Here is a 27,521-nt window from a genome sequence, read left to right on the forward strand (position 1 = left end):
ATGGATTTGTGATAAATTTTAATATGAACAAGATAGAGGCCACCCTTGAAGAGATGGTCAATATGCTCGTTACATATGAATCCACACTTAAGAAGGATAAGCCAGCTTTCTTGGTGGGCTCCTCATCTTCAGCGAAGAAGGGGCCAAGTATGAAGGGCAAGAAACGTTCTACCCCACCCAAGAAAGTCGAGCCCGAGAAGAAGCAAAAGACAAAGGCTTCAAACAATGGAAAATCCAAGGATGTTTGCCATTACTGCAAGAAGCCGGGTCATTGGAAGCGCAACTGCAAGGAATATCTTGAGCAGTTGGGAACTGCAAAGGGTATGTTCTATATTGAAATAAACATGTCACTTAATACAACTTCTTGGGTATTGGATACCGGATGTGGATCTCACATTTGCAATGATTTGCAGGTGATGACAAGAAGTCGCAGGCTTAGAATGGGTGAGACCCAGCTGAGGCTCGGGAATGGTTCCAGAGTTGAAGCTACGGCCATTGGAGATGTTTGTTTGACTTTGCAGAACGGTTTTAAATTATTGTTAAGAGATGTTTTATTTGTGCCAGATTTAATTAAAAACATTATTTCTATTTCTATACTTGATAGAGATGGCTATTCTTGCAATTTTGTGAATGGGATTTGCAATATTTACAAGAATGAATGTTTAATTGGAAATGGACAACTTGAAAACGATCTATACAACTTAAAACTAAAAGACGTTCCAGTGAATTATGTTGATAAACCGGCGACAACAAACAAAAGGAAAATCGATAGTCAAAACCCGGCAAACCTTTGGCATGCTAGGCTAGGTCATATTTCCTCAAGGAGGATGAACAAGCTAGTGGGAGAGGGCATGTTTGAGATGTCTGATATTAATTCTCTACCTACTTGTGAATACTGCCTAAAAGGAAAAATGACTAAATCTCCTTTTAAGGGGAAACCTGAGCGTAGTCAGAATCTGTTGGATTTGATCCATACAGATGTTTGTGGTCCATTTAGAGTAGGGACTCAACATGGCCACACCTACTTCATTACCTTTACTGATGATTATTCAAGGTATGGGTATTTATATTTAATGAAATATAAGTCTGAAGCATTTGAAAAGTTCAAAGAATTCAGGGCTGAAGTAGAAAACAAGTTAGGTAAAAGTATTAAAGCACTTCGATCGGATCGAGGTGGAGAATACTTGAGTACCGAGTTTTTGGACTATCTGAAAGAGAATGGGATTCTCTCTCAGTGGACTCCTCCTATGACACCACAGCTTAATGGTGTATCGGAGCGTCGTAATCGAACTTTGTTGGACATGGTTCGATCTATGATGAGCTTCACTGAGCTTCCACCTTCGTTTTGGGGCTATGCGCTTGAAACGGCGGTATTGTTGTTGAACAACGTCCACACTAAAGCAGTGGACAAAACACCATACGAGTTATGGAATGGCAAAGCTCCTAAGTATTCGTACTTGAGGATTTGGGGATGTCCTGCTTACGTGAAGCGGACAGTGGGAGATAAGTTGGATAGTCGATCCAGCTTATGTTATTTTGTAGGGTATCCGAAGAATTCAATCGGATATTATTTCTATTATCCTGCTGAAACAAAGGTGTTTGTTTCTAGGAATGCCACCTTCTTGGAGAAGGAGTTCTTATTGGATAAGAAAGGCGAGATGATGGAACTCGAAGAAGTTCGAGAAGAACCCGAAATACAAAATAACGATCCTACACCTCAGGAACCATTGCTGGACACGCCTGCACCTAGAAGATCCGAAAGGACTTCTAGACCTCCAGTTCGATATGGTCTTCTTCTTGAAGGGGATCAAGATGAACCCGACATTGGATGTGATCCAAGAAACTTCAAGGAAGCAATTTCTGATGCGGATTCGAATTTATGGCTTGAAGCTATGCAGTCAGAATTGGATTCGATGCATACAAACCAAGTTTGGTCTTTAGTAGATCCTCCCGATGGAATTGTTCCGATAGGGTGTAAATGGATCTACAAAAGAAAGCTTGGGCCTGATGGTAAGGTATTGACCTACAAGGCGCGATTGGTGGCTAAAGGTTATACTCAAAGGCAAGGAGTTGACTATGACGAAACCTTTTCACCAGTTGCAATGTTCAAGTCCATAAGAATCCTAATTGCCATAGCTGCATGGTATGACTATGAGATATGGCAAATGGATGTGAAGACTGCTTTTCTTAATGGAGACATTAAGGAGGAAATCTATATGAAGCAGCCTGAGGGGTACACATCCATGGGAAGCGAGCATAAGGTATGCAAGCTTCAGAGATCAATTTATGGTCTAAAACAAGCATCAAGAAGTTGGAACCAGAAATTTGATGAAACAATAAAAGATTTTGGTTTCATCAAGAACCCGGAGGAACCTTGCGTGTACAAGAAAGTAGTTAAGGATGCGGTGACATTCTTAGTACTTTATGTTGATGACATCCTACTCATTGGGAATGATGTAGGGATGTTGCAGTCAACAAAGATATGATTATCAGGTAGATTTTCGATGAAGGATTTGGGAGAGGCATCCTACATTCTTGGGATACAGATCTATAGAGATAGGTCTAAGAGAATGATAGGACTCACTCAATCAACCTACATCGATACCATATTGAAACGGTTTTCAATGGATGGGTCCAAAAGAGGACATCTACCCATGTGTCATGGAGTTTCTCTATCCAAGTCTATGTGTCCCAAGACTGATGCAGAGATAGAGAATATGACACATGTACCATATGCGTCAGCTATAGGTAGTATCATGTATGGGATGATATCTACCAGACCGGATGTAGCATTTGCTCTGAGTGTCACGAGCAGATATCAGTCTAATCCTGGTCAAATGCATTGGAAAGCCGTGAAGGACATTCTTAAGTACTTACGAAGGACTAAGAATATGTTCATGGTTTATGGAGGACGAGAACTCAAATTGGAAGGCTATACCGACTCTAGCTTCCAAAGTGATGTGGATGACTCGAAGTCAACCTCTGGATTTGTGTTCATGCTCAATGGCGGTGCTGTCTCTTGGAAGAGTTCCAAGCAGGACACCACAGCGGATTCCACCACTGAGGCTGAATACATTGCAGCATCAGCTGCTGCTAAAGAGGCCGTTTGGATGAGGAAGTTCGTCCAAGAGTTGGGCGTCATTCCTGAATTTGTTGGTCCAGTCCCGGTGTACTGTGACAACACGGGTGCCGTTGCTCAAGCAAAGGAACCAAGGTCTCATCAAAGATCCAAACACGTACTGAGGAAATACCACATAATCCGGGAGATTGTGGAAAGAGGAGACATCATTGTCGAACGAGTGGCCTCTGCAGACAATATCGCTGATCCGCTTACTAAGCCCTTGCCAGGACCATTGTTTGACAAACATCGCGAAGCAATGGGTCTACGTAGTATGACTAGTTGGCTATAGGGCAAGTGGGAGATTGTAAGAGTGGGTGCCCAGTGAGCCAACTGTGTGGCTATGGGCTTTGATGACTCTTTGTATAAACAATCTTTTGTTTAATATTATTTACACTTTTATGGCAATGACTTTATATTACTTCATATTGTTATATTGTGATATACTATTGTTGTTTTGATAAAGACCTTGAATATACTATAGTGTATGTAAGATGTGGTAGAACATGGAGATGTCTATCATGAAATACATCTTATAGTCACTGTATATTCTAAAAACCGTTCCTAGTCGATTGAGCCGTCCGATAATAAGGATAAGGATCGCTCGAGTTTGAGACTAGCATTTGCGATGCGGAGTACCACGTTTCATTGGTAGGGAACATGGAGATGTTCGAAGCATGCAAATGGATATTCATAGGATGAATAATCGAACTACCCTATCCGGACTTTCCAAGTGGTTATCACTTATCGAGTGGATAAAGTCCGCGGTTTTGGTTGTACACCATTAGTCCTTACGACTTGAAACATCATGGAGACTCTATATGCTAGTGCTGTGCTTTGACTCGTTTACCGACTCTATGGGGGTCATCAGGTGTCGAGATTGGGTACAGTTACGACACATATAGGAGTCAATGCATTGTTGTCAAGGATTCACCACATACTTGCGAGTGTGGATATCCTATGCGATCTGAGGAGATATTAGTGTGACAAATCTCTGGCCAGAGTACTTGATGTGATTTAAGAAATGGTTTCTTAGTAGCACATGCGATGTCACTAATTTGATCTTCAAGATGTATTGCATAGTTATCGAATCTTGAGCGACTCTCGATATACCAATGGTTGTTGATTCGATCGGGATATATGGATGAAGGGACCGTACTGTACGCTAACCAAAATCTACTGGTTCTTGTAGGCACTATCAGTGATACCTAGGGAATCATGGGGCGATGTTGCTAGGCGCTTTACCTTGATTCGTTGGGCAAGTCGGAAAGTGTTGTTCCGAGTCACAAGGAGTTGTGAGCCCACGGCTAGCTGTATCCCTGAACCATTGAGGGTCACACAGTGTAATGGAGTTTTAATCCCCGTTGAGATAGTTAAATTTAAAGAGTTAAATTTAATGAACTAAGAAGTTGGACTTCTTAAATAAGAGTAAGGGAGTATGATTTCCTAAAATGACATAGGGATGGACATTTTTGGAAACCACTGAATTCGGATTCAGGAAAATTTATTTTGACTTTAAAACGTGCAGAAATGGTTTCTGTACACATTGGTGAAATCGTTTCATCAATCGGAGTCACGATGAATTTTATATCAATTTCTGAACGAGCGGGCTTTGCTTGTCGGGCCCCAGCTTATGACTAATGGGCCCTAAGGTGTTAGTGGCCTGCATTATAAATAAGTTATTTCTATACAGAAATTACACACAACAGCTCATAATTTTTGAGACAGAAAATCGAAACCCTCTTCTCTCTCAAAGAATTTTCGGCCGTCCCCCTTTTGCTCTGCCCGAGAAATTTCGGTCTGTGATTTTGAATCGCAGTCAGAAATAACGAATCAGATTCGTTTAATCTCTTCGCAGAAAACTTCTGACAGATTTTCTAGTGCAATCTGTCAGAGGGATTTAAACCTCATTCGTGGACCTGATTGAAGGAGTTCATCAGTTCCTGGGAGATACAAGAAGCGCAGAGAAATCTGTGTGGTGTCCATTAATCTCGATTCGAGATTGAAGGTAAAATTTAATTAATTGTTATTTGAATTTTACACACACAATAATTTAATCGTTGAATGGTTGATACCCACACCATGGAATTGTTCCATGATAAAAATTTTAAACTTCCGCTGCACCGGGTATCAATCGTGATTGATCTGAATTCCAGTTTTTTCCAACAGTCAAGTACTTGTTAGCCTTCATATTATGTTTGTAAAGAGCATGTCTTTGATTATGTGACTTGTCAAAGATTAGATATACATGTTGGGTTGTGTTTTGATGTTATCATCTTCTTTTATTCATGTATGGTGTTGTTAAAAGAGCTGAGGCATCCCAAACTTCTATTTGACAGCAAAAAGTCAGATTTTGAGCAGCCGGACAGAGCGCAGCTCGCTCGAGTGAGCCAAGGGGTCCTAGACCCGAGCGGCGCTCGCTCGAGCGAGAGGTGAGGCTCGCTCAAGCGAGCCACTTTGGTTCTAAAAAATATATATATATTTTTGTTGATTTTTTGCGACGTGCTTTTGCGTCGCCAAATGTTAGGTTTTGCGTCACCAATTGTCCAGTTTTGCAGATTAAATATTCTTAGTTACTAATCGCTCTATAAGATTTAATTAGCAACCCGGGTCCCCACAACAAGAGCCCGCCTTCAACAAGTTTTTTGGACTGGAAAGGGCTTTGTCCATTTGCATATCCTGTAGTGACCCTGCATGGAATCACCTACTAACTGGCAACTAATAGCATGCATTAAACTTAATACAGCAAAATTCTTAAACAGAGTAAAAACGTGCGGAAACATAATCCATACTTTACATAACAGCTTAGTAAAACATATCCAGGCTTAAATCTGTAGTGATACAACCATATTGAAATGTTTAAAATAAACTGTCTAAAACATTTATACAGCTAAACAAATCATGTTGTATAAAATCCCCTGAAAAACTCTGGCTCCCTAATCCTGCCTCGAGCTACCGGCTCCGTCCATCCTGCGACCTGCCCCGTGGAATGGGTGTCCAAGATAACAACTAGGACGTGAGCGCTAACGTCCAGTACATAAACATGATTAAAAATATGTATATGATGCATGCAACATGATGACTGGTAAAGGGTCATCTGAAAATTCATGCTCAGTACCGGCGCCACATGAGTGCTTCCACCGCACGGATCAACCTCTGGGTGCAACCACACTCGTCTAGTACACCAGAGTAGTCAGACATACATGTCCCCACCGTCGCGGTACTCTCAATGACAGACTATCGAGTATAGAGCTGAGCGGCTATATAATCAGGTATAACAAGGTATAGGCTCAACGTGTATATGCACATGATATATGAATATAGAAAGTGGTAAAACATACATCATGCCACATAATAATTCCAAACAAATGCAACATATAAACATGTATACTCGCTGGCAATCTCAGTCAATGTGTATGTACCTAACACCGAAGTCTGAACTAAGCTGGAAAAAGACAACCCCTAGCTGTCCTAGGTCAACTCCCGACCCGACCTGGTCTCAAGCCCGACCCGACCCGACCTGGCCTCTTGGTCCGACCCCGAGCTCTTCCTTCCCGAGCTATTCCTTCCCGAATTCCCGAGCTACACTTTCCCGAGCTCCCGAGCTACTCTTTTCCGGGCAAAGATATGAAGTGAGATGGAAGTGATGTGAAAAATAACTGAATCCCCAGCTCCTATTTATAGACAAATATTTGGGGTGATCGGGATTCTTGAGCTGACGTCGAGACGTCCAAGCTCCTATAAGCATGCCACGTATCAGATGTTTGAGTTGAGTCACTACCATTATTGACAGCTCATGCTTAGGCGCCAACTGTCATTCATGAAAGCGTCCACACACTTGCCTGCCTGTCCTGGAGGGTTCGGGCTTCCCTATTAGCTGTTCGGGATTCCCTAGCAGCAGGTCGGGATTCCCTAGAAGCAGTTCCCTAGCTGCTCATGTTTCCCTAGCTGCTCATATTCCCTAGCTGTAGTTCAGCAGCTCAACAGTTCAGCAGTTTAGACTGGACCCTTAATCATGATTATCATATTATTATCTTAAAATGGAATCTGGGTTACTACATACCCTCTGGCCCAAAGGAAAATTGGTCCTCCTCTTGTGGGTCATTAACTCGACGACGTTTTTGCTCAGTAATGATTATGATTTCCTGGTCATGTGGGATAGAAGCAGCCACATTAGTGTTTACTGTAGCCCCCATACTTTCTGAGGCTCCCGTAACATCACTTTGATTCAATGCTTGATTTTGTTTGTTTGAAAATTTTGATTGGTGGGGGCCCACTAAAACAATTCTCCGATCCTCAGCTTCGCCGATTGATCCTCCTGAACTCTCTTGGAAATTATCTGGACGTAACCATCTTGCACCAATACCAGAAGGAGTACGTCTGGGAGGTGCACGAAGCCAACTCCCGTAGAGTTTTTCAACTGATTTATCTGGATAATCGAAGAATTTTTCACAAAATTTTTCTTAGTGTCCAATTATGCCACAGAAAAAACAGAATGTAGGTATTTTTTCGTACTTGAAATTTGCCCAGCTCCATTCTGCTCCTGATTTTTGCAACTTCATCCTCCTTTTTATCGGGCATCGGACATCTAGAGAGACCCGGATTCGCATATAATCCTTCCATACCCCAGTAAATTTGTTTGTATCTGCTTCAATGTACCGTCCAATGTAGTTACCAATCTCTATGGCCACTCTTTCGGACATGAACCCAACAGGAAGATCATATATCTGGACCCAAAAATCCACTTGAAAAAGTGGCACCTGTTGTGGTTTCATTCCAAGTTCCAATGGCTTGAAAACTAGTAGATGCTGGTCAAAGGTCCAAGGCCCATCTTTTATGACCCTTTGCATATCTAGATCGTGGAAGAATTGAAATAGATAAATATTCGGACCAATAGTCTTGATTCTAACACCTTTAACCGGGCACCAGACGGAAGCCAGAGTATTTTGCATTGCTGTGAAATTGACTTGCAGATCAGTTAAGAGTCGGCCAACTAAGCACTTTTGAAAATCCTGGATTTCCGTTTCTTCCTTTGTGGCTGTGAAATGTAGTGTTGCGCCTTCTTCTTCTTCCAAAGTTAGTTGTTTGTAGAAGTCCTCCACCGAGATGGGTGGGGTGCTAGAATAAGCCATATCAAAAGAGACAAAAAAGAGGAAACTGGAGCTATCGAAAACGCACAAAGACAAGGAAACACCCTGTTACAAAAGGACGAACAGGAAATTTAAGAACTTGCCAAAGGGCAAGAATTTTTTAGGCTTCCACTTTTATCTTTTACTTGATTTCGAAATATAAAAGATTTCTTTAGAGTTAACTGGTGTATTTTTTAGTAAACTAATTCAGGTATTCTACTATTTATTGAACACATAAGTATATATATTAATGGTAAAATTAATCTTCAAATATAAAATCTAAATTTACTCATACGGTCGACGGTTTTTCAGAAAATAAACAAATTAATAGTATCTTTATATGATAAGGCTAAAGGCAAACAAAAAGTACTTTATACTAATAAAAAAGAGTGGCTCTGAAATTGGTGGATCTGAAAGATAAATTAAATTAATCATCCAATTGACACTTCAAATTTTCTTTCTAAATTTTTTTATAATTTAATCTCGAACTCGATCATCACGCTTTAATGAATTATTTTCTCGCATTCATGTATACAACTTTAATTAGAGCTAAGGTCGAGGATATGCTTAGAAAGGAAGTTAAAAATGGGGGGTCCATTTTTCTTGGCATAATTGGCCCTCTAGTTCCTTGCTTGCCTTGCTACATTTACCTGAGAATTTGATACGTTTTTATTCAACTAGCTAGCAAGCAACAAGAATATATTATATTGTGTCCTATCAATTAAAGGTATACTTAATATTCTTTTTGCAGTATAATTTGAGGGGTACTTGTAAACGAGGATAAGACTTGTAACGATTTTTGTTATTAATTGTTTACCGAATTGATATTAAAATTTTAAACTGTGCCCAACTAATATAAATGAAATCTTTTTAATTTTAATGAAAATTTGTATTCCCACGAAAGTTTCCTTAGTCTCCAATTAAGGGCACTTTTGTAATCATGACAATCAAATGTGTGGATGATGATCACTAGCTAGTAATGTCTTGCGAACATTATTCTATCAAAAGCAATCCATAAAGCACAAAAAGCATCAAGCAACCAGCTTAAGTTACATTATTTTCAAGAACCCATGCACAAAGATATATATTTTATACAATAAAGCAAATTGATCGATAACCCCATTTTCACTCACACCAATGCCATAAAAAGTAAAACAAAAAAGCTTGGTATAGCCATCCGGAATTTCATCATTTGAATGTGTTTCCTTTTTTTGTATTATTATAAAATATAATTAATACTATAACTTTTTAAATACAATCAATTACTGGATTAATTTAATGGGTAATGCTTCATATACATGGAGGGTTACACGTTGACTTACACAATGCACTTAAAATTACATAATTATCCCTTCACTTTATTTAAAAAAAATCTTTCCAAAATACATGTAGGATAATCATGTAATTTTAAGTGCATTGTGTAAGCCAACGTTTAACCCTCCGTGTACATGTAGCATTACCCTTAATTTAATCGATATAAAACAGTAAGTATCATTTTTGTTGATTGCTCGATTTAAAAAGAAGTCTACTTTCAAAAGGAAAAAAAAAAAAGAAAAAAGAAAAAAGAGAAGTCGTGGTATGCAAATATGATTTTATGCCCTCTATATATATACAAAGTTACAAACGATTCTAACGTATACCTAAAATTTCGAAATTCTTCAATTAAAACTTGCAAAATATCACCTCTACCCTCCAATCTAATAAAGCCATGATCATTAAAGATAAAGCTACAAAAGCAAAGAAATCATACAAGAACAAGAACTCCAAAACCACCCACTAAAACACAGAGATCACAACAACAAAAAACACATCCCCCTCCCTCATGTACAGATTCAGCAACTCGGTGATAGGATTTCTCAACCTCTTCACCCTCTTAGCTTCGATACCGATAATCGGGGCCGGATTATGGATGGCAAGAAGCAGCACAACATGTGAAAACTTCCTCCAAACACCTCTCCTAGTGGTGGGCTTCATAGTCCTCATAATATCATTGGCAGGATTCATAGGTGCATGCTTCCATGTGGCGTGGGCACTTTGGGTTTATTTAGTCATCATGCTACTGATCATAGCAACTCTGATGGGATTGACGATCTTCGGATTCGTCGTCACCAGCCCCGGAGGCGGGATCGAAGTGCCCGGGAGGATATATCAGGAGTATCACCTGGACAAGTATTCGGGATGGTTGAGGAAAAGGATTGAGGATCCGAGGTATTGGATGACTGTTCGGAGCTGTATTTTGGGGTCCAAGACTTGCGGCCAGGTTGTTTCGTGGACTCCTTATGATTATTTGACGAAAGATATGTCTCCAGTTCAGGTAATAATACTCTTTTTTTTGTCTCTTTTTAGTTAGTAACTACTACTGAAACTACTAACTAGCTAGTGCATGGAATTTGGAAGCAAAACTAATAAGGGAAAATAATTTGTAACTTTATCTTTTTGGGTTTTGGTTTATTAATTTTTTTTGATATGTACACTAACTTTGCATTTTTTTTGTTTTTTGGTTCAACTGCATATGTGTCAGCTTCTGATTGGTCCACGTCAACATTTAGAACTAATCAAAAGATCACACGTATGCAGTTGGACCAAAAAAACACAAAAAATGCAAAGTTAGTTTACCAAAACCCACATCAGAAAAGTTAATGCAAAACCAAAACATGAACAAGTTAATGGACCAAAAAACTTATTTTCTCAAATAATAATATATAGTCCAAAAAAATATCAACGAATATATACAAATATGGATGCATGCAGTCTGGATGCTGCAAACCACCTACAACATGCGACTACACAGCCACAACAACGGCGGCGCAGGACGCGGACTGCTACCGATGGAACAACGCACCCAACGTGCTGTGCTACGAGTGTGACTCGTGCAAGGCCGGCGTGCTAGAAAACGTGCGTAGGGATTGGCACAAACTCGCGGTGCTGAGCATCGTGATGCTTGTTTTCCTCATCGGGATCTACTCCATCGGATGTTGCGCCTTCCAGAACGCGAAGAGGGCGGAGACGGACTACCCTTATGGGCGTAATCGCATGTCCAAAGTGCGACCTAGATGGGATTTCCATTGGTAAGTCATGCTATATATTTTCTTTATAAAAACCTTTTTTTTCCAGAAATTTTCAACAAATTAAATAAATCCCCATCGATTCAAATTTGAGTAAATTAAAGTGACATGTGTGGTTGTATTTTGTAGGTGGAGATGGTTGGATGACAGAAGGAACCAACTTTATTAGCTAAAGCTAGCTACAACTGAATGCATGCAATCTTTTTCTTGCTTTCTTTTCTAGTATGCATCCTCACCACTGTATTAATTACAAAAAGCAAAGGCCAAATATTTCTAATATGTGGTCACCATCTTTGCTTTTATAATATGATGATGATAGATATAATATATCCAGTAACTTTTACTGCAGAAATATTTGCATTTATTTTGAAGATCTTTTCCCTTTTATTAGTACAAATCAAACAGTTCACAAACTCCCGATATGTCAATCAACATTTGGATTTAAACAGAGTTTTAATCGCTCGTAAAACTCGCAAGCCGACCTCCCTTTATTTTGGTAAGATTGTGCACACACTCGCCCCTAAGGGGTGTTCAAGTTGGTGGAGCAGGTGAACTCTTGGTCAAAGGTGTCCAGTGTGGTTTACCTGACTAGCGTAATTTGCAGACTATTGCGTTAGTTCGGGGTTTACTCAGAGCGCACCGAAAGGTAGCGGCTGCGGGTTTTCACGTCACAAAAAAAAAAGATTGTGCACACACTCGCATGCTCTCCCTAAATTTTGGTTTTGATCCGATTAATAGTATTTTAACTATTTGAACACATAAAATAGCTCAATTATTAATAATATTTATTTTCTATAGTAAAATAAAAATAGAATAGGAAATAAATAAATAAATTTTATCCATGACAATTGAAAATGTAGTATCTAAAACGGTGTTTATATAATTTACCTGACATGATACATGAATGACATATAAAAACACATTAATTAAAGCATAAGCAATAATTAACAAGAACAACTTTATGACGCATCTTAGACATAAAAATACAAATAATTGAACCACAAGCTGGCTCAATAATTCAATTTAAATGCATGCTTATGTTGAAAGAGTTGATGCCCCGCTAGCCAAGTTGTGGCTAAGGGCTTTGAGAGTCTCTTATTGTAAACAATCTTTTTTAATATAATTTACATTCATTAATGGTATTTTCTTTATCTTTCTTCATAAAGTTATATTGTGATATACTCTTGTTGTTTTGATAAAGACCATGAATATACTATAGTGTAAGTAAGATGAGATAGTGAATAAAGAAAGATCACTATCATGAAACACATCTTATAGTCGCTGTATATTCTAAACAGTTCCTAGTCAATTGAGCCGTCCGCAAATAAGGATAAGGATCGCTCGAGATTGAGACTAGCATTTGCGATGTCGAGTACCACGTTTCATTGGTATGAAACATAGAGATATTCAAAGCATGCAAATGAATATTCATATGATAGATGATCGAACTATCCTATTCGGACTTTTCAAGTGGTTATTATTATTTGAGTGGATAAGTTCGCGGTTTTGGTTGTACACCATTAGTCCTTACTACTTGAAACATCATTGAGACTATATGCTAGTACTGTACTTTGACTCGTTTACCAACTCTATGGGGTCATCAGGTGTCGGGATTGGGTACAGTTACGACACATATAGGAGTCGATGCTTTGTTGTCAAGGATTCACCACACGCTTGCGAGTGTGGATATCCTATGAGATCTGAGGAGATATTAGTGTGGCAAATCTCTGGCCAGAGTACTCGATGTGATTTAGGTTACTTGGTTTCCTAGTAGCACATGCGATGTCACTATTTGATCTTCAAGATACGTTGCATAGTTATCGAATCTCGAACGACTCTCGATGTACCAATGGTTGTTGATTCGATCGGGATATATGGATGAAGGGACTGTACTGTACGCTAACCAAAACTTACTGGTTCTTGCAGGCACTATCAGTGATACCTAGGGAATCATGGGGCGATGTTGCTAGACGCTCTTACCATGATTCGTTGGGTAAGTCGGAAATCATTGTTTCGAGTCACAAGGAGTTATGAACCCACGGCTAGCTGTATTCCTGAACCATTGAGGGTCACACAAGTAATGGATTACTAAACCCCGTTGAGATAGTTAAATTAAAAGAGTTAAATTTAATGAAAGAGAAGTTGGACTTCTTAACTAAAAGGAGTGAAATTTCCTAAAATGACATAGGGATGAGCATTTTTGAAAATCACTGAATTCGGATTCAAAAAAATTATCTTGACTTTAAAAGGTGCAGAAATGGTTTCTGTGCACATTGGTAAGATCAGTTTATCAATCGGAGTCATGATGAATTTTATATTAATTTCTATAATAACGGGCTTGGCTTGTTGGGCTTAAGTTATGATGATTTGATGAATATTCGTAAAATTCTCGTACTTTAGAAATATCGAGTTTACATTTGGTTTGTTTTCACAATTCAGTTGACAAAATATTTTTACGGATATATACATACATGTGATATATTCATGGTACTGATAATAAAAAAATGGTAATACCCAAATTTATTTTTTCAACTCAGCATGACCAGGCACCAGCTATGCAATTTCAATTTTGGTCAAAAAACGCCTTTTAAAAAAAAAAAGGACTGAAATCAGGGGGAAAAAATACATTGTACTATGACCGTAGATTGACTCATAAGATTAATAAAATTTTAAAAAAATATATACGTTATGAAATTTTTTAAAAAATAATTTTTGGTCGCTCCATCAGAAAATAAATATTTTCAAAATCATATCAAATAAAAATAATATCTCGATATCTTTATAATATCTTCAACATATCAAAAAAAATTCTTCACCTATCTTCAAATCATTTCAAAATTTTCATTGGATTTAGGGCAAGTTTGATTACATAAACATTTTGTATTTTTTAAAGTTTGTTTTTAAGGAAGCGTTTGGTTTAAAAAGTATTTTTTTAGTAGAGTTATAAACAAAATTAAAAAAATTATAAATACGAGTTTTTTAAAAATACTTATTTTGGTTTAAATAAGTGCTTTTAAAATCATTGAATTTACTCAAACACATTTGGAACAAAAATAGTTTTTTTTTCTTTTTTTTTAAAATTTTTTTATGAAATAGCTTATTAATCCAAACAATTGTCTAATTTAAAAAAACATTTTTTATTAAATAGCTTGTTTTTTTAAATAGCTTATTAATCCAAACAATTGTCTAATTTATCAAAAAAATTTATGAGATGATAGGTGAAAAATTCCATTTCTATACAGAAAGTCGGAGTAGTTGGCCCTGAAAGTATTCGGCACACCAACCACCTTCTCCCATAGCCACCAAAAGGCTTCCCCCTATATATATATATATTCAACGAAGCCTCAACGTCGGCAAACCACCAACCCCCTTCAAACGACGTCGGAGATATGGCGGCGTCCCTTGCCAAGCCCTTCCTCGGAGCCCCATCTTCTTCCGACGGCTCCGCCCGGCTCGGATCCCTCCACTCGTCGTCCATTCTTCCGTCTCAGAACTTCCAGCTTCCAGCTCGCAGATCCCTGCCCAAACGCCTCGGTATCTTGATTACTCATATATGCTTTCACTTCTTTTCTTCTCTTATCCAACTTTGATGACCGTATGAGCTCGATCAATATTTACTTGGGGCTCGTGATTCAGCTGAAAGTTTCCTATTTTATCTTATGTTGGGAATTTTGAACGAGATTGCTTGCTTGTTTGTGCTGACTGCTGTGGCTAATTAACCTGCTTGATTCTAGATGGTTTCATTAGATTATTTGATCGGGAAATGCTTAAGCTTGACGTGTAATATCCTAGATCATAAGGTGAATTGAGATGAGTTCGAGGCTAAGTGAAATACGTGATGTTGAATGATTTGCGTTCCCCATAGAAGATGGTAATTTAGAACATTAAATGTTCCAAGTCCAAACTTTGGTCCGGCCATGTGTATGGTCTTTCAGTCAAATTGGCGGGTGATTTGTTTTAAAAGAGATGGATTACTGCCTGTTGGTCCATTTTGATTGATGATACTTATCAGTTCAATTTGAGTCCATGAATTACTTTACAGGAAATCAATGAACGTTGAAGATAAATCATTGAGTTGATAATTTACTCATGGAAACCTTATTGTTTCGAATTGTTGCATGAAGAGAATAAGATAGATAAAATTACAAACATTAATGTCTAGAAGGTGCCTTTTCAGGTGTCGTGAATTTATTATGTATCAAGTTACAGATTATAGTCTATGATCGCATTTATGGATTGTTTCGAGAATTTGTTAGACTGAATTTTTTGAATGATTCCAACCCTCTTATGATTGGCACAGTCCAATCATGTTGTATCTGGATACTTCTTACAATGTGCTTTGAATTTCAACAGAAATACAGGCCTCCGGTAGCACATTCGGAACTTACTTCCGTGTTACTACCTTTGGAGAATCTCATGGTGGTGGTGTAGGGTGTGTGATCGATGGATGTCCTCCTAGAATTCCCCTCACAGAAGCTGATTTGCAAGTTGATCTGGATAGGAGGTTCATTTTAAGCTTCTTTGTTGTACTTTTTGGTGTGAGTGCAACCTACTTTTTATAAACAGCGCAAAAGGGAACTATTTTTTTGGCTCTGCTGGTCCTGTCTGTTTATTCAGCTTTGTCTTGATTTTACCAGTACCATGAAACCACTGGTGACCAAGACAGTTTTTGCCTCACCGCCATAAAATCTATGTAACTGGGTGTGGTAGATGACAAAAACAGAGATAACAGTTCTTAAATCATTAAAGAATTGGAGATAAGATATGCTAGATACAACTTTCTTTTGCCATGGTTTGTTTCTTTTGAAATCACTGAGTTATATTCAGATCCAATCGGGCTAATCTTTATTAATGGATACAATGTATTCAGGAGGCCTGGTCAGAGCAGAATAACTACTCCTAGAAAGGAGACTGACACATGCAAAATATCTTCAGGAACTGTTGATGGTTCGTTCTTCATTAGGCTATCTTGAACTCATGTGTTTTCTTTCTGTGCCCTTATTATTGAGGCATGTAATGCTTGTATTGTTCTGGAAAATGTAGTAACATATCATGTACTTACTGCAGGGTTAACCACTGGATCTCCAATCAAGATAGAAGTGCCCAATACTGATCAAAGAGGGCATGTAAGTACATAAACAGGTCTTTGTTTGTTGTCCAATTTAGAACTTAATGGTGCAATTTCATCAATGTACGCATGAAGATATTGAAATCTGCCTAGAATTGATTCTCGGAAAGACTGGTATGCAGACCCATAGGTTGGGAAACATTTTCACCTCATGGGTTAACTTTCGTAGTTTGCTAAAAGCTTCAAAGAATTTTTTCAACTGATACATGCATATTAATGAGGCTAGTCTCATTTCTGTGATTTCATTTTACAGGACTACAGTGAAATGTCCCAAGCTTATAGACCATCTCACGCAGATGCAACTTATGATTTCAAATATGGTGTGAGATCAGTACAGGTAGCATCTCTTACAATCGAGCAATAGTGGTAACATTAGCAGCCTATTAAAGATTACTTGAAAAGTTAATCTTCACGTGAACGTGAATACAGGGTGGTGGGAGATCTTCTGCCAGAGAAACAATTGGAAGAGTTGCCGCAGGAGCTTTTGCAAAGAAAATTTTAAAACTACATTCTGGAGTTGAGGTAAGTCTTGTGTTCACATGTTTAGTTGATTATGCAACTACTATATTTTTCTTTTGTTTACCTTCACCAATTTTTTCTGATAATGTTCTTTCAGATTTTTGCTTACGTTTCACAAGTGCACAATGTCGAACTTCCTAAAGATTTGGTTGATCATGACACCCTGACACTTGATCAGGTATATGAATTTACCTACTTTTCCTCGACATATTGTAAATGATAGTGGAGAAACTCTAGAACTGTGTGTTTTGTTTATAAATCTTGTCCATACTTTTATTCCTCTAATTTTATGTGGTCATCTTTTAGGCCATTTTGGTGCTGTAATGTTTGTTATCATTCAAATTTTTGCAGATAGAGAGTAATATTGTAAGGTGCCCAAATCCGGAGTATGCTGAGCAAATGATTGCTGCTATTGATGCTGTTAGAGTGAGAGGTGATTCTATCGGAGGCGTTGTCACGTGCATTGCTCGGAATGTTCCACGGGTACCCCCTGTCGAGCAACACATTGGAATGTGTTTTATAATTTACTGCAATACTCATCTTTTAGTCATTCGTCGATTTTAAAAATTCTTCAAAAAAGTGTCTGAGCACCCATTTGCATATTTTTAGGGGCTTGGTTCTCCGGTCTTTGACAAACTTGAAGCAGAGTTGGGGAAAGCTGTTTTGTCACTACCTGCAACGAAGGCCTTTGAGTATGGCAGTGGATTCGCAGGTACAAAATCATTATGTTTATGATCTTGAGTTTCCTTTATTTGATGACCGGCTGATAGTTTGCAGGTGTGTTGTATAATAATTAACATAGCGTGGAGACATTTTTGTCCCAAGTTTAATCATCTTTTGTTGAAACTCTACCAGGTACTTTCATGACTGGCAGTGAGCATAATGATGAGTTCTACATGGACGAATCTGGTCGAATTAGGACAAAAACCAACCGATCTGGTGGGATACAGGTATATTGTGTTTTTTTTTCCTGAAGGACTAAATGTACAGGTTATAACTGTCATCTTTCTAAGTTTACTGTTTATGATTCCTCAATACAGGGCGGAATATCAAATGGAGAAATAATTAACATGAGAATAGGTTTCAAGCCAACAGCCACAATCTCTGTATGTTATCTCTTTTTTCTCTTCATGCCTTCGTGGTTTCCCTGCTTTGGCTCCATTCCATTGGACGTGCCTTTGCTTAATATCTTTTTCTGCTTGTGTGTCTCTGTCATCCTTTCTTTGAAAATTAAGAATTCTTGAACAATGTTTATCACTTGGCGCTGGGTCTGCATTTTTTTGGATCAAAGCGAGCCATGCTAGCAACCCACGAGTCTAAATGTTACTTTGCACGACTGTGCTGTCAAGCCATCGAGTCATTATTTTTTCGAATTATCATATCAAATTTATAAATTGCTCTGCCAACAACAGTTACCAATTACAATGTAAGCCTGGTGAATTGCATCTAAAATACATAAGGAAATATTGTCCGACTTTGGTTAGGTTATATGCCTTGTCGATGTAATACCGGATACTTGAAAATGAAACTGCCTGTTGTGTCGAAGAGGAAAAAAAATGATGTCTTCAGCTATATCATTATTTGTCTGGAATCATGTTCTATATTCAAACCTTTGTTTGCTTTTCTCTCAACAAGTTCTGGAATTTGTCAAGCGGGCTTATGGACACTTTTTCAACGCTCTTTGGGAAGCCGTGATCTCTTGATGATGTACTTGATTAATTTTGATTGATATGTAGTGTTCCGTGTATGCAGAGGAGGCAGAATACCGTGAGTAGGGACAAGCAAGAGATGGAACTTATAGCACGAGGACGCCATGATCCATGTGTTGTTCCTCGAGGTTAGTAACTTTTCTTCAAATTTTTGTTTTTAAATCGTTTCGTTTTGTTCAAATACTTCTTTTACCATGGTGTCTCTGTCCCAATTTGATCCCAAATTTCTCTTGGTTCTCATAAATTCTTTGCTATGCTTTCATTATGTAGCTGTTCCCATGGTGGAAGCAATGGTGGCACTGGTGCTTGTTGATCAATTAATGGCGCAACATGCACAATGTATGTTGTTTCCGATTAATCCTGCATTCCAGGAACCCCTCGAATCGTCCAAAACTGCAAAGGCTTAGAATCCCTTTCAACGATGGCTACTGGTTGGCGTTGCTCAGCCCATCTCCAGCACGTCAAATTCTACGCTTCCCCCTAATATTGTTGAGTATATTATGTTAGCTGAAAGTTTTATTTGCTGCTTTACTTGTGGCGTGAGATATGCTTGTAAAAAAGGATTTTGGAATTTTGGGGCTTTTATTGTTAAAACAGACTGGATACCGTATTTTGCTATATTACTGCCTATTGACCCAATTTCCTGTTTCCTGTTTTTTGAGCCAATACTTGACCGCTTAGGTTTTCCGGGACTATTCTATGCACATCTGGAGTACTTTTTTTCTTATGATATGGTCAAATTACAATCATTAGATAATCAACACACATAAGTCGATTTTTATAAAAATATAAGAGTCTTACGCAATCTAATAGTATTGAAATAAAGAGAGGGGAGACTAACTCGGTTTTTTGACAAAGGGAGCTCGTCTCCTCTCTCTCTCATTTAATTTATTTATTTTGATTTCACAAAAACTCTCAGAAGGTCGATGATTTCTCATTTGAGAAACACGTCAAACTAAAATAATAATTTCCGAACTATTTGGTCGATTATCTATTAACTTTTAAATATGTCTTCCCAAGATTATAAGGGACATTTAGATTATTTTTTCCAATCCAGAGTGATTTGCCAAGCCAATAATGATAACCATTGTTTGGTGTGAATGATGTAATATTAATTGATTATATATTTTTGTTTCATTCAATTTAGTTTAACTTCTACAAGAGATCTGTTACAAGAGAGTATTTATAACAGAAAATTTTTCTACACAATCTTATCCCTAATTTTATCTAACCCAAAATTATCGTTTGCATTTATTTATTTACCAAAAACTCTCTTAAAAAAAGTTAATTTTTTTACTTTTATTTTCAAAGACTATCACTTTAATATTTCTCACTTCACAACTTATAAATTTAATTTTTCTGTAAAAACATAATCTTTTGCAAGCCCTAAATCATTAGGTCATCTCAAAGGCAAATTGTGCAGTATAATTATTTTTATTTTTTTTAGTTTTGATCAATATTACAATGCATAATACATTAACTACTCAACTATAAACTTCGTATTAATTTTGAATTAATAATCCAACTATTTTGCCCAAAATGAGTCTTACACAAATGAGTTTAATTTTTTCCATCTTTAATTTAATCATACCATTAAGACGTGACATCAAATGGTCATGCTAGACTATCATCTCTTAAAAAATATACATTCTGGAATTTGTTGAGCCAATTTAAAATGTGAGAGTGATGTTACTTGATAGGTCTCAATTTCAATTCCATATCCAGTTCGTTTAGGTATCACCATCCATGAATTGACCAGTCAAGTATTTTTATGTATATTGACCTTATTTTGATGTTAAATTTGGCCAAATAAAATTTCAATTGAGTCTCGAAACACCCATTTATGTTTAATACAATATTTTTCATTGATCATCTAGTGGGCTTGTATTTTTTATTTTAATTTTAAACTCAAATGATCGAGTGTATCGAAATATTATAGAAAGTATTTCATTTCAAATATAACAAAGAATGCTGATATCTTTCTTTTATAATAAGATTTAAAACTTTCGTTGTTATCGTGTAGTTCATCTGGCACCAAGATCCAAAGTGTGGGACGAAGTTTCTGGTTCGAGATTCAATTATAACAAAAATCATCTCCTCCAACTCAAAAAAAAAAAAAAAAAAAAAAAACTTGCCTCTTTATTTTTTGCTTTTTTTATTTACGCTTGCTTTAAAATTATATCATATAATAATAATAATAAAAAAAAACCATTAAGCATTCTGCATTCTACTCTTCTTTGAATGACTTATTATTTTGCTTTATTATTTCTCTTTTTCTATTAGTCTTAATGATTTAATGGACATGATTTCGTTTTGTTGATTAAACAAAAGCATACACGTAAAGTGTAACACCCGATATTTTTAATTACATAAATCCGCCTGCATAATTAGGATATTTAATTATTTAAATTTATGATTTATGGGTTAAATAATTATGTGAATTATTTATGCATGATTTAATTTATTTTTAAGCATTTAACCCATAATTAGTGATTTTTATGATTTTTAGTATTTTTATTATTTAATCACGTAGACGGGACCGTGGACGGACGAGACGACAACTTTCCACCCAAATTATTTTATGAGCTTTTTTTGGAGCCTTAAAATATTATTTTGAGTTTTATTATCTCAAAATTTTAAGTATTTAATTTTATTTAATTTTAGGGGTCATTTTTATCCAAAATTAGCCAAAATGTTGACTTTTAGTATTTTTAAAATTCTCCTAAATTAATATTTCGAGATTTATTTTATGTTATCAGATTTCTAAAGTTTAATTAAGAGTTTAAGTTATATATTAATTATTTAAAACCTTTTTATATTTAATTATTTAACCTATATTCTAATTAACCTAATAAATAAAACCTATTCTACCTAAAAACCCTACCTTAGCCGATCACTCTTTCTCTCCTAGCATCAGCCGTCACCTCCATCGTCTTCTTCACTGAACCAACCTCCAAGAACACCATATCCATTATTTCGAAGGTTCCAAGCAAGCCAAGGCATCCCGTCGTCGTCCCGTCGTCCCGAAGCCCGTCGTACACGTTTCTAACTCTATAAATCGGTATTAAGGCATGTTTTTCTTCACTTTTCAAATCTATATCAGTGAATGTATGCGTGTGGGTGTGTAACATCAGAATTTTATCATTTGACAGCAAGCTTTTCGAATTTTCTTCATTAATGCTCTCGGTTTTGACTTGTCTTGTTTCATGCTCACGTTTTAGTCATCCATGGCTTGAAGGGGGCTGCTGGCTAGGTCCTACGGGGTCCCTAGGATGTCTAGATGAGTCGGCCATGGTTGGGTTGGGGCTAGAAACCACGGCCGAACGGCTTTTCAGAAAAGGAGCTATGGGGCTGAGCAGACTAGGGTTACGGGAGAAGGGGTTCGGCTTGGGCTAGTCAGGGTGCATGGGGTCGGGGGCTGGTTATGGTTCGAACCGGCAGGACCCTGGGGAGGTCCTGCCGGCGGGGCTCCGGCCACGGTGGCCGGAGCTGGGCTACAGCAGGCCGGGAAGGCCTGCTGCTCGTGCGGCCGAGGCGTAGGGGAAGAAGGTAAGTAGGGTTTCGGGTTCTAGGGTTTGTTGGTGGATCCGGGTCGGGTCAAATGGTCCGGGTTGGGTCTAAAATAATATGGATTAAGTTAGTTGGGTCCGGGTCCGGGTTATTTTAAGTGGGCTCGGGTATTTTTATTTTTAAGTCTTTAAGTTAATTAGGAATTAAATGGACTAATTAAATTCCCAAAAATTTAATTAGTATCATTTAATTTATTTGGGTTCCATTAATTTATTTTGGGTTATTTTATTTATTTTTGGGCTTTGGTTGATTTATGGGCCAAGTCTTAAGTTAATGGGCTTGCATGTCTAGGGCCAGCAGCTGTATCAAAGCATGAGAAAATTGCATGTGTCCTGATTATATATTTAATTATTTTTATGCATTTAAGTTATTTTAATATTTATATGTTAGTAAGAAAATTAAATTAAATATATATGAAGGACACACAATTTATTTAAGTACATGCATTCATGAAATCAATTTTTATGCTATGATTGAAGTTCTATGGTTGAGCAAATAAAATATTTTAGGTGGAAATTGAAGTAGTGTGGCCATTTATGTATGGGCAGTTTCTGCCATTTATGTATGGGTGGTTCGCCACCAGCCTCGTACGATGGTTTCTTAGACTGATCAGTCGCACTATAAGTATGGGTCACACTTACGGATAGGACCATTCGATGTTAAGAAAATAAATGCTCAACAACTCTAGTATGTATGATATTATGTATGTTATGTATGTTTATTTATGTAAGTTATGTTATGTAATTTTTTAAGCATGCTCATTCATGTATATGTATGTATTAGTATTAAATTGATTTAAATTATTTTTAAACCCTTGTTAGTATGCATGTTGGGCCTCTAGGCTCACTACACTGTTATGGTGCAGGTGAGTACGTAGAGGAGCAGGTTACTCCTACCGGTGGTGAGGACGTATGAGCAGTGCTGCAGTAGCCCCGTGACCGTGACAGCCTCTGAGTCACCATATATGTTATGTTAGATACATTTTAATATTTTCATGGGTTGATGTTTTTGGAATATTTTATTAAATATTTTAGGTGCATGCACACTTTTTATTTATTTTATTTATGAAATATCTTTTTAATTATAGGGTTGACTCAGATATTTATTTAATTTAAAGAATGCAATTTTCTTAAGTATTTAATTATTGATTTATTTAGTCATGTATTTATTTTAAATATTTTATTCTGTGCATATATGTATGGGCATATATGTACACATTTTATTTAGTAGTATAAAAAAAAAAAAAAAAATCGCATATTTATTTATTAGAGAGTTAGGGTCGTTTCATAAAGTCATAATCATCCATCGTTATCACACAAACTTAGTCGGTTTGAGCGATTGTCCTACTAAAAAAACTCTGTTTTAAAGTTGACCCACCCAATATATCTTAATCGTTGTATTGGGTTGGCTAGAGGTTTGAGAAAAAATATCGTATTTTTGTTATATTAAGTTTATTGTGCCGAAAAAATAATGGTATACTGAAAATTTTGGTACGGTACGGTAACAGAACCATAATTTATCGTCATATCTCAAATTTAATCAATCAAAATTAAACAATTGTTATTTATTCGACATTTTCCAACATCCTACTCGAATATGTTGATAATCATTACATTATTTATGTGTATAAATGAGTGGAGCATATATAGAGTCTAAAAGTGCTAATAATAAATAAACGTGTTCAAAAGGATAAGCCTTTGTCTAAACAAACATAAAGCTAAAGTTCATCCCATGGCTTTCTATTAAAATACAAACAAATTTGGAGTATATATAAATGCGATAACTCATGTCATGACTGTTTTATTGCATCCATAACATTTTTGTATTCTTTCTAATACTTTTTATATTCTTAATATATATATATATATAGGCACACATACACACTATTTTTATATATTTTTTAAAACATGTTTCATATAAAATAAACATATAAGATTGTTCCTGGATCGTCCCCACATATTATAAAAATTTCACACGTCCAATTTTTTTATATGATATAAAGTAAAAATATGATTTCGTTTTCGAATAAAATCTAAATAATTTTATTAGAAATTGTATTTTTGTTTCCTCATTATTGTATTCTATAAATTATTTGGATGGTATAAAGTAGAGGCCATTAGCAGCGAAGAAAAGGAGAATTAGAAGACGCAAGTGGTTGGATGTGATTAATCTTGAAAATAGCAAGACAACAAAATTAATCAAAAAATTTGTCATTAATTTTAATGGAATAAAGTATTTAAACAATTGGCTAAGGTTTGTTCCAACATCTTCGTCTCTCTCAATAATTTAAGCGGGAAGTGGACATTATTATCAAATCTGTGAGGACTCGGGCACTAATTTCTCAAATCATAACGATTTATACAAGATGAAATACTAAACATTTAATCCAATACATGAATTAAGATCAAGCAATCAAAGGCGTAAAAAATTTTTTTTTTTTTTTTTAAAAAAAACAAGGCCTCGCTCGATCGGTAAAAGTTCACCGATCGAGCGAGCACAAATTCAGCAACCTTCTGCTCGCAATTCACATGGCCTCGCTCGATCGGTAAAAGTTCACCGATCGAGCGAGCACAATTCAGCAACTTTCTGCCCGAAATAAACATGGCCTCGCTCGATCAGTTAAAGTTCACCGATCGAGCGAGAATGCTCTGTGCAGAAACTAAAAATCTGTTGTTGCTGTCTAATCCTTTCCATGCCATTTCTAAACATCTAAACAAGATATATCCATGCTAACATGAGTCTCATACAAGCTACCATGATATACCAATGCCAATAAGAATCTTAAACATACTATAAGATTTAAGTATAGATTCCAAGATAACATATGATTCTTCTTGGCACCTATCCAAAAGAATAAGATCAAATTCATGCCATATTCCTTAAGATAATCTCAAAACTAGTGGTATATATATATATACAAGAACATCAAGCCAATTCATAAGATGCTACAACAAGTAGAGTTTCAACTCTTCACATAAACAATCTCAAGTTTACATGTAGAACCTACAAAAAGTAACTCAACTAGATTTCAAGGTAGCAACATTATATACTTCTAGATTAAAAGCTAATCTCAAGCTTTAATACATATATCAAAACATGAAAAACTATTAAAGTCTCAACCAATGTTTTAACATCTAAACATTGGAATCCAAATCTAACATGTTTGACAAAACATAAACTTCTTCTAACACCCGAGTCTCCACTCTAATTTCTCAATCTCTCGATTCCTTGCCAAGTCCAACTCGCTTACTCTTCAACCTGATGCAATGCACACATACAAGCAAAACAACAGGCGGATAACTCCAGTGAGAATAAATTTCAATATGAAAGACATCTATATAAATCAAATAGAAATAACTCAATCAAGTAATTTACTATTACAATCAACAATTTCCTTATACCTTACCTGCCGGATGTCTTTCAAATAAACTCATTCAATATCATAAAGACTCGAATACGGTGGAAGGTTAAAGGATTCAAGTCTTACAGAATCGATAATTTAAAAATTCATATCGTTGGGATCCCGGGAATATAATCAGGCCATAAAATATCAAGCCTTCCACCTACGCTCCCGCTCGAGGTGGTAAAATCTGATATTCCCTGGACTGTGAACACTATATTGAGAACCGTGGCAAAAGAAATCAAGTCAGATCCCTAGCCTCTCGCATATAAGTTCACCACGTCCAATATTTTTTTTTCGATTCTGTTTTCAAGGTTTCGAAAGAATTGTAGCTCAAAGGGTTTACTCTCAACTCTATAATCAATCTACCACAACTCAACACTTCAAAATAATCTAAACCAACAATCTCAAATAAATTATCCATCATATATCTCAAAAAGAAATCATGTTGAAAGCAAACAACTCATATAACAATTAACTCAATCAACTAAGTCAAGTATTTCATAGAATCATATAAGATTAAGTAAAACACCTAATCATGCATGTATGTGATTTAATAAACTCGAAAACCACCACGTTTTCGAGCTATTCTACCTGTCGAATTAATGTTGAATCATACCTTGATCTTGATCTTTATTTCTCAACCTCTTGTAACTTCTGATCACACAACAAGCTTCTTCAAAATATGCTCAAACCTTCTTGCTATTCCAAGAGCTAGTTGTGTTGAACTTGTTGCTCATTTCAAATCAATTCCGAACTCGTCGACTCGACTTCGATACCTTCCAACTTAAATCTGAATTGAAGTATTTACAAGTCACATATTAGCATTCAAATTTCATCTAATCTCACAAGTGCTTAAACACTTCAAAGCTTGCCAATAAAACCAACATTCAAACCGGTATCGTATCGATTACAAATCGGCACCGAGAAGTTCTATCTACTAATTCTAACAACTTATACATCCTTCAAACATTGATATCTACTTCATATCAATATCATTTCATCACTACACATTCAAATCCAACACTTGCATTTTTCAGAAATTCAACAAACAAAATCGACGGCGTAACGACTCGAATTCGGTAATTCCAAAAGCATAGACACCATCTTATCTATCAACTAGTCTCATTTTCATATTCAATTCCATCCATATCACACGAAACCAATAGCCTAAAAATTCTAGAATTTTCAAAAATGTTCAATAATTGCTAAACATGCCCGAACTACGATCTTTTCGCAATCCGACTTAGATATGCTATCGTCGTATATACTAGAACACATTTATACAATCAAATCTTAATTCTAACATCTTAAAATTCAAACATGGTAGAATTTAGCCAAACTTACATCAAAGTGTAGCACTCGAAGCCGTGATCGCAAATATACGATCAATTTGAAATTCTACCAACCGGATCAATTTCTATCAAATTTTGAAATCAAGGAATCGGCCATGGAATTTCTGTTCTCTTCTCTCGGTTGGAAATCTGATGGAAATCTGATATTTCATGCCATTCCATACACATCACACGTGTAATCCACTTGCACTACCAATTTTGCACTTTGGCCCCCAAGTTCTTGGCTAATGGCAAGGTGATCCTTGGAACCTTTATTTACCTATTTTCGTTCTTGCTGCTGTTGAAGGGAACATATACACGTGGAAAGTGTAATATAAATCTTGTGTTGACAAGTCAAATCCCATTTTTGCAATTTATTCCCTGAAACTTTTATATTTGCAATTCAGTCCCTGCTCGAGTTTTTTCTTCAAATTAAATCCTTTAATTCTCGGAACATGGAATTTAAATCTTAAATCCCATAAATATTCAATTAGAATATTTATTCTTTTAATTTAAGAATTCCGGAATTTAATTCTCAAATATCCGTAA

General features: G+C 36.5%; 2 protein-coding genes and 1 long non-coding RNA gene across 3 annotated transcripts; 2 read left to right on the forward strand and 1 right to left on the reverse strand.

Annotated features, from left to right (window-relative positions):
• The first annotated feature begins 9,893 nt into the window (after window positions 1-9,893).
• Window positions 9,894-11,639, forward strand: LOC140866076 (tetraspanin-6). The gene is made up of 3 exons (XM_073270952.1): window positions 9,894-10,561; window positions 10,999-11,315; window positions 11,442-11,639. Exons 1-3 carry the CDS (start codon window positions 10,070-10,072, stop codon window positions 11,479-11,481), a joined length of 849 nt encoding a protein of 282 aa, XP_073127053.1. The 5' UTR covers window positions 9,894-10,069; the 3' UTR covers window positions 11,482-11,639.
• A 2,903-nt stretch (window positions 11,640-14,542) lies between these two features.
• Window positions 14,543-19,323, forward strand: LOC140863484 (chorismate synthase 1, chloroplastic-like). Its single transcript, XM_073266943.1, has 13 exons — window positions 14,543-14,846; window positions 15,666-15,816; window positions 16,183-16,259; window positions 16,380-16,438; window positions 16,694-16,777; window positions 16,870-16,962; window positions 17,057-17,137; window positions 17,311-17,442; window positions 17,569-17,671; window positions 17,815-17,909; window positions 18,000-18,065; window positions 18,712-18,796; window positions 18,939-19,323. The coding sequence occupies exons 1-13, from the start codon at window positions 14,702-14,704 to the stop codon at window positions 19,073-19,075; spliced, it is 1,308 nt and encodes a 435-aa protein (XP_073123044.1). The 5' UTR covers window positions 14,543-14,701; the 3' UTR covers window positions 19,076-19,323.
• A 5,939-nt stretch (window positions 19,324-25,262) lies between these two features.
• Window positions 25,263-27,218, reverse strand: LOC140859851 (uncharacterized). Its single transcript, XR_012143548.1, has 3 exons — window positions 26,986-27,218; window positions 26,258-26,431; window positions 25,263-25,496 (listed from the first exon to the last, which is right to left on the reverse strand). It is a non-coding gene; the product is annotated as an uncharacterized lncRNA (long non-coding RNA).
• Between the last annotated feature and the right edge of the window lie 303 nt (window positions 27,219-27,521).

This window comes from Henckelia pumila, chromosome 4 (assembly GCF_033568475.1).
Source record: "Henckelia pumila isolate YLH828 chromosome 4, ASM3356847v2, whole genome shotgun sequence".
Lineage (NCBI taxonomy): Eukaryota > Viridiplantae > Streptophyta > Magnoliopsida > Lamiales > Gesneriaceae > Henckelia > Henckelia pumila.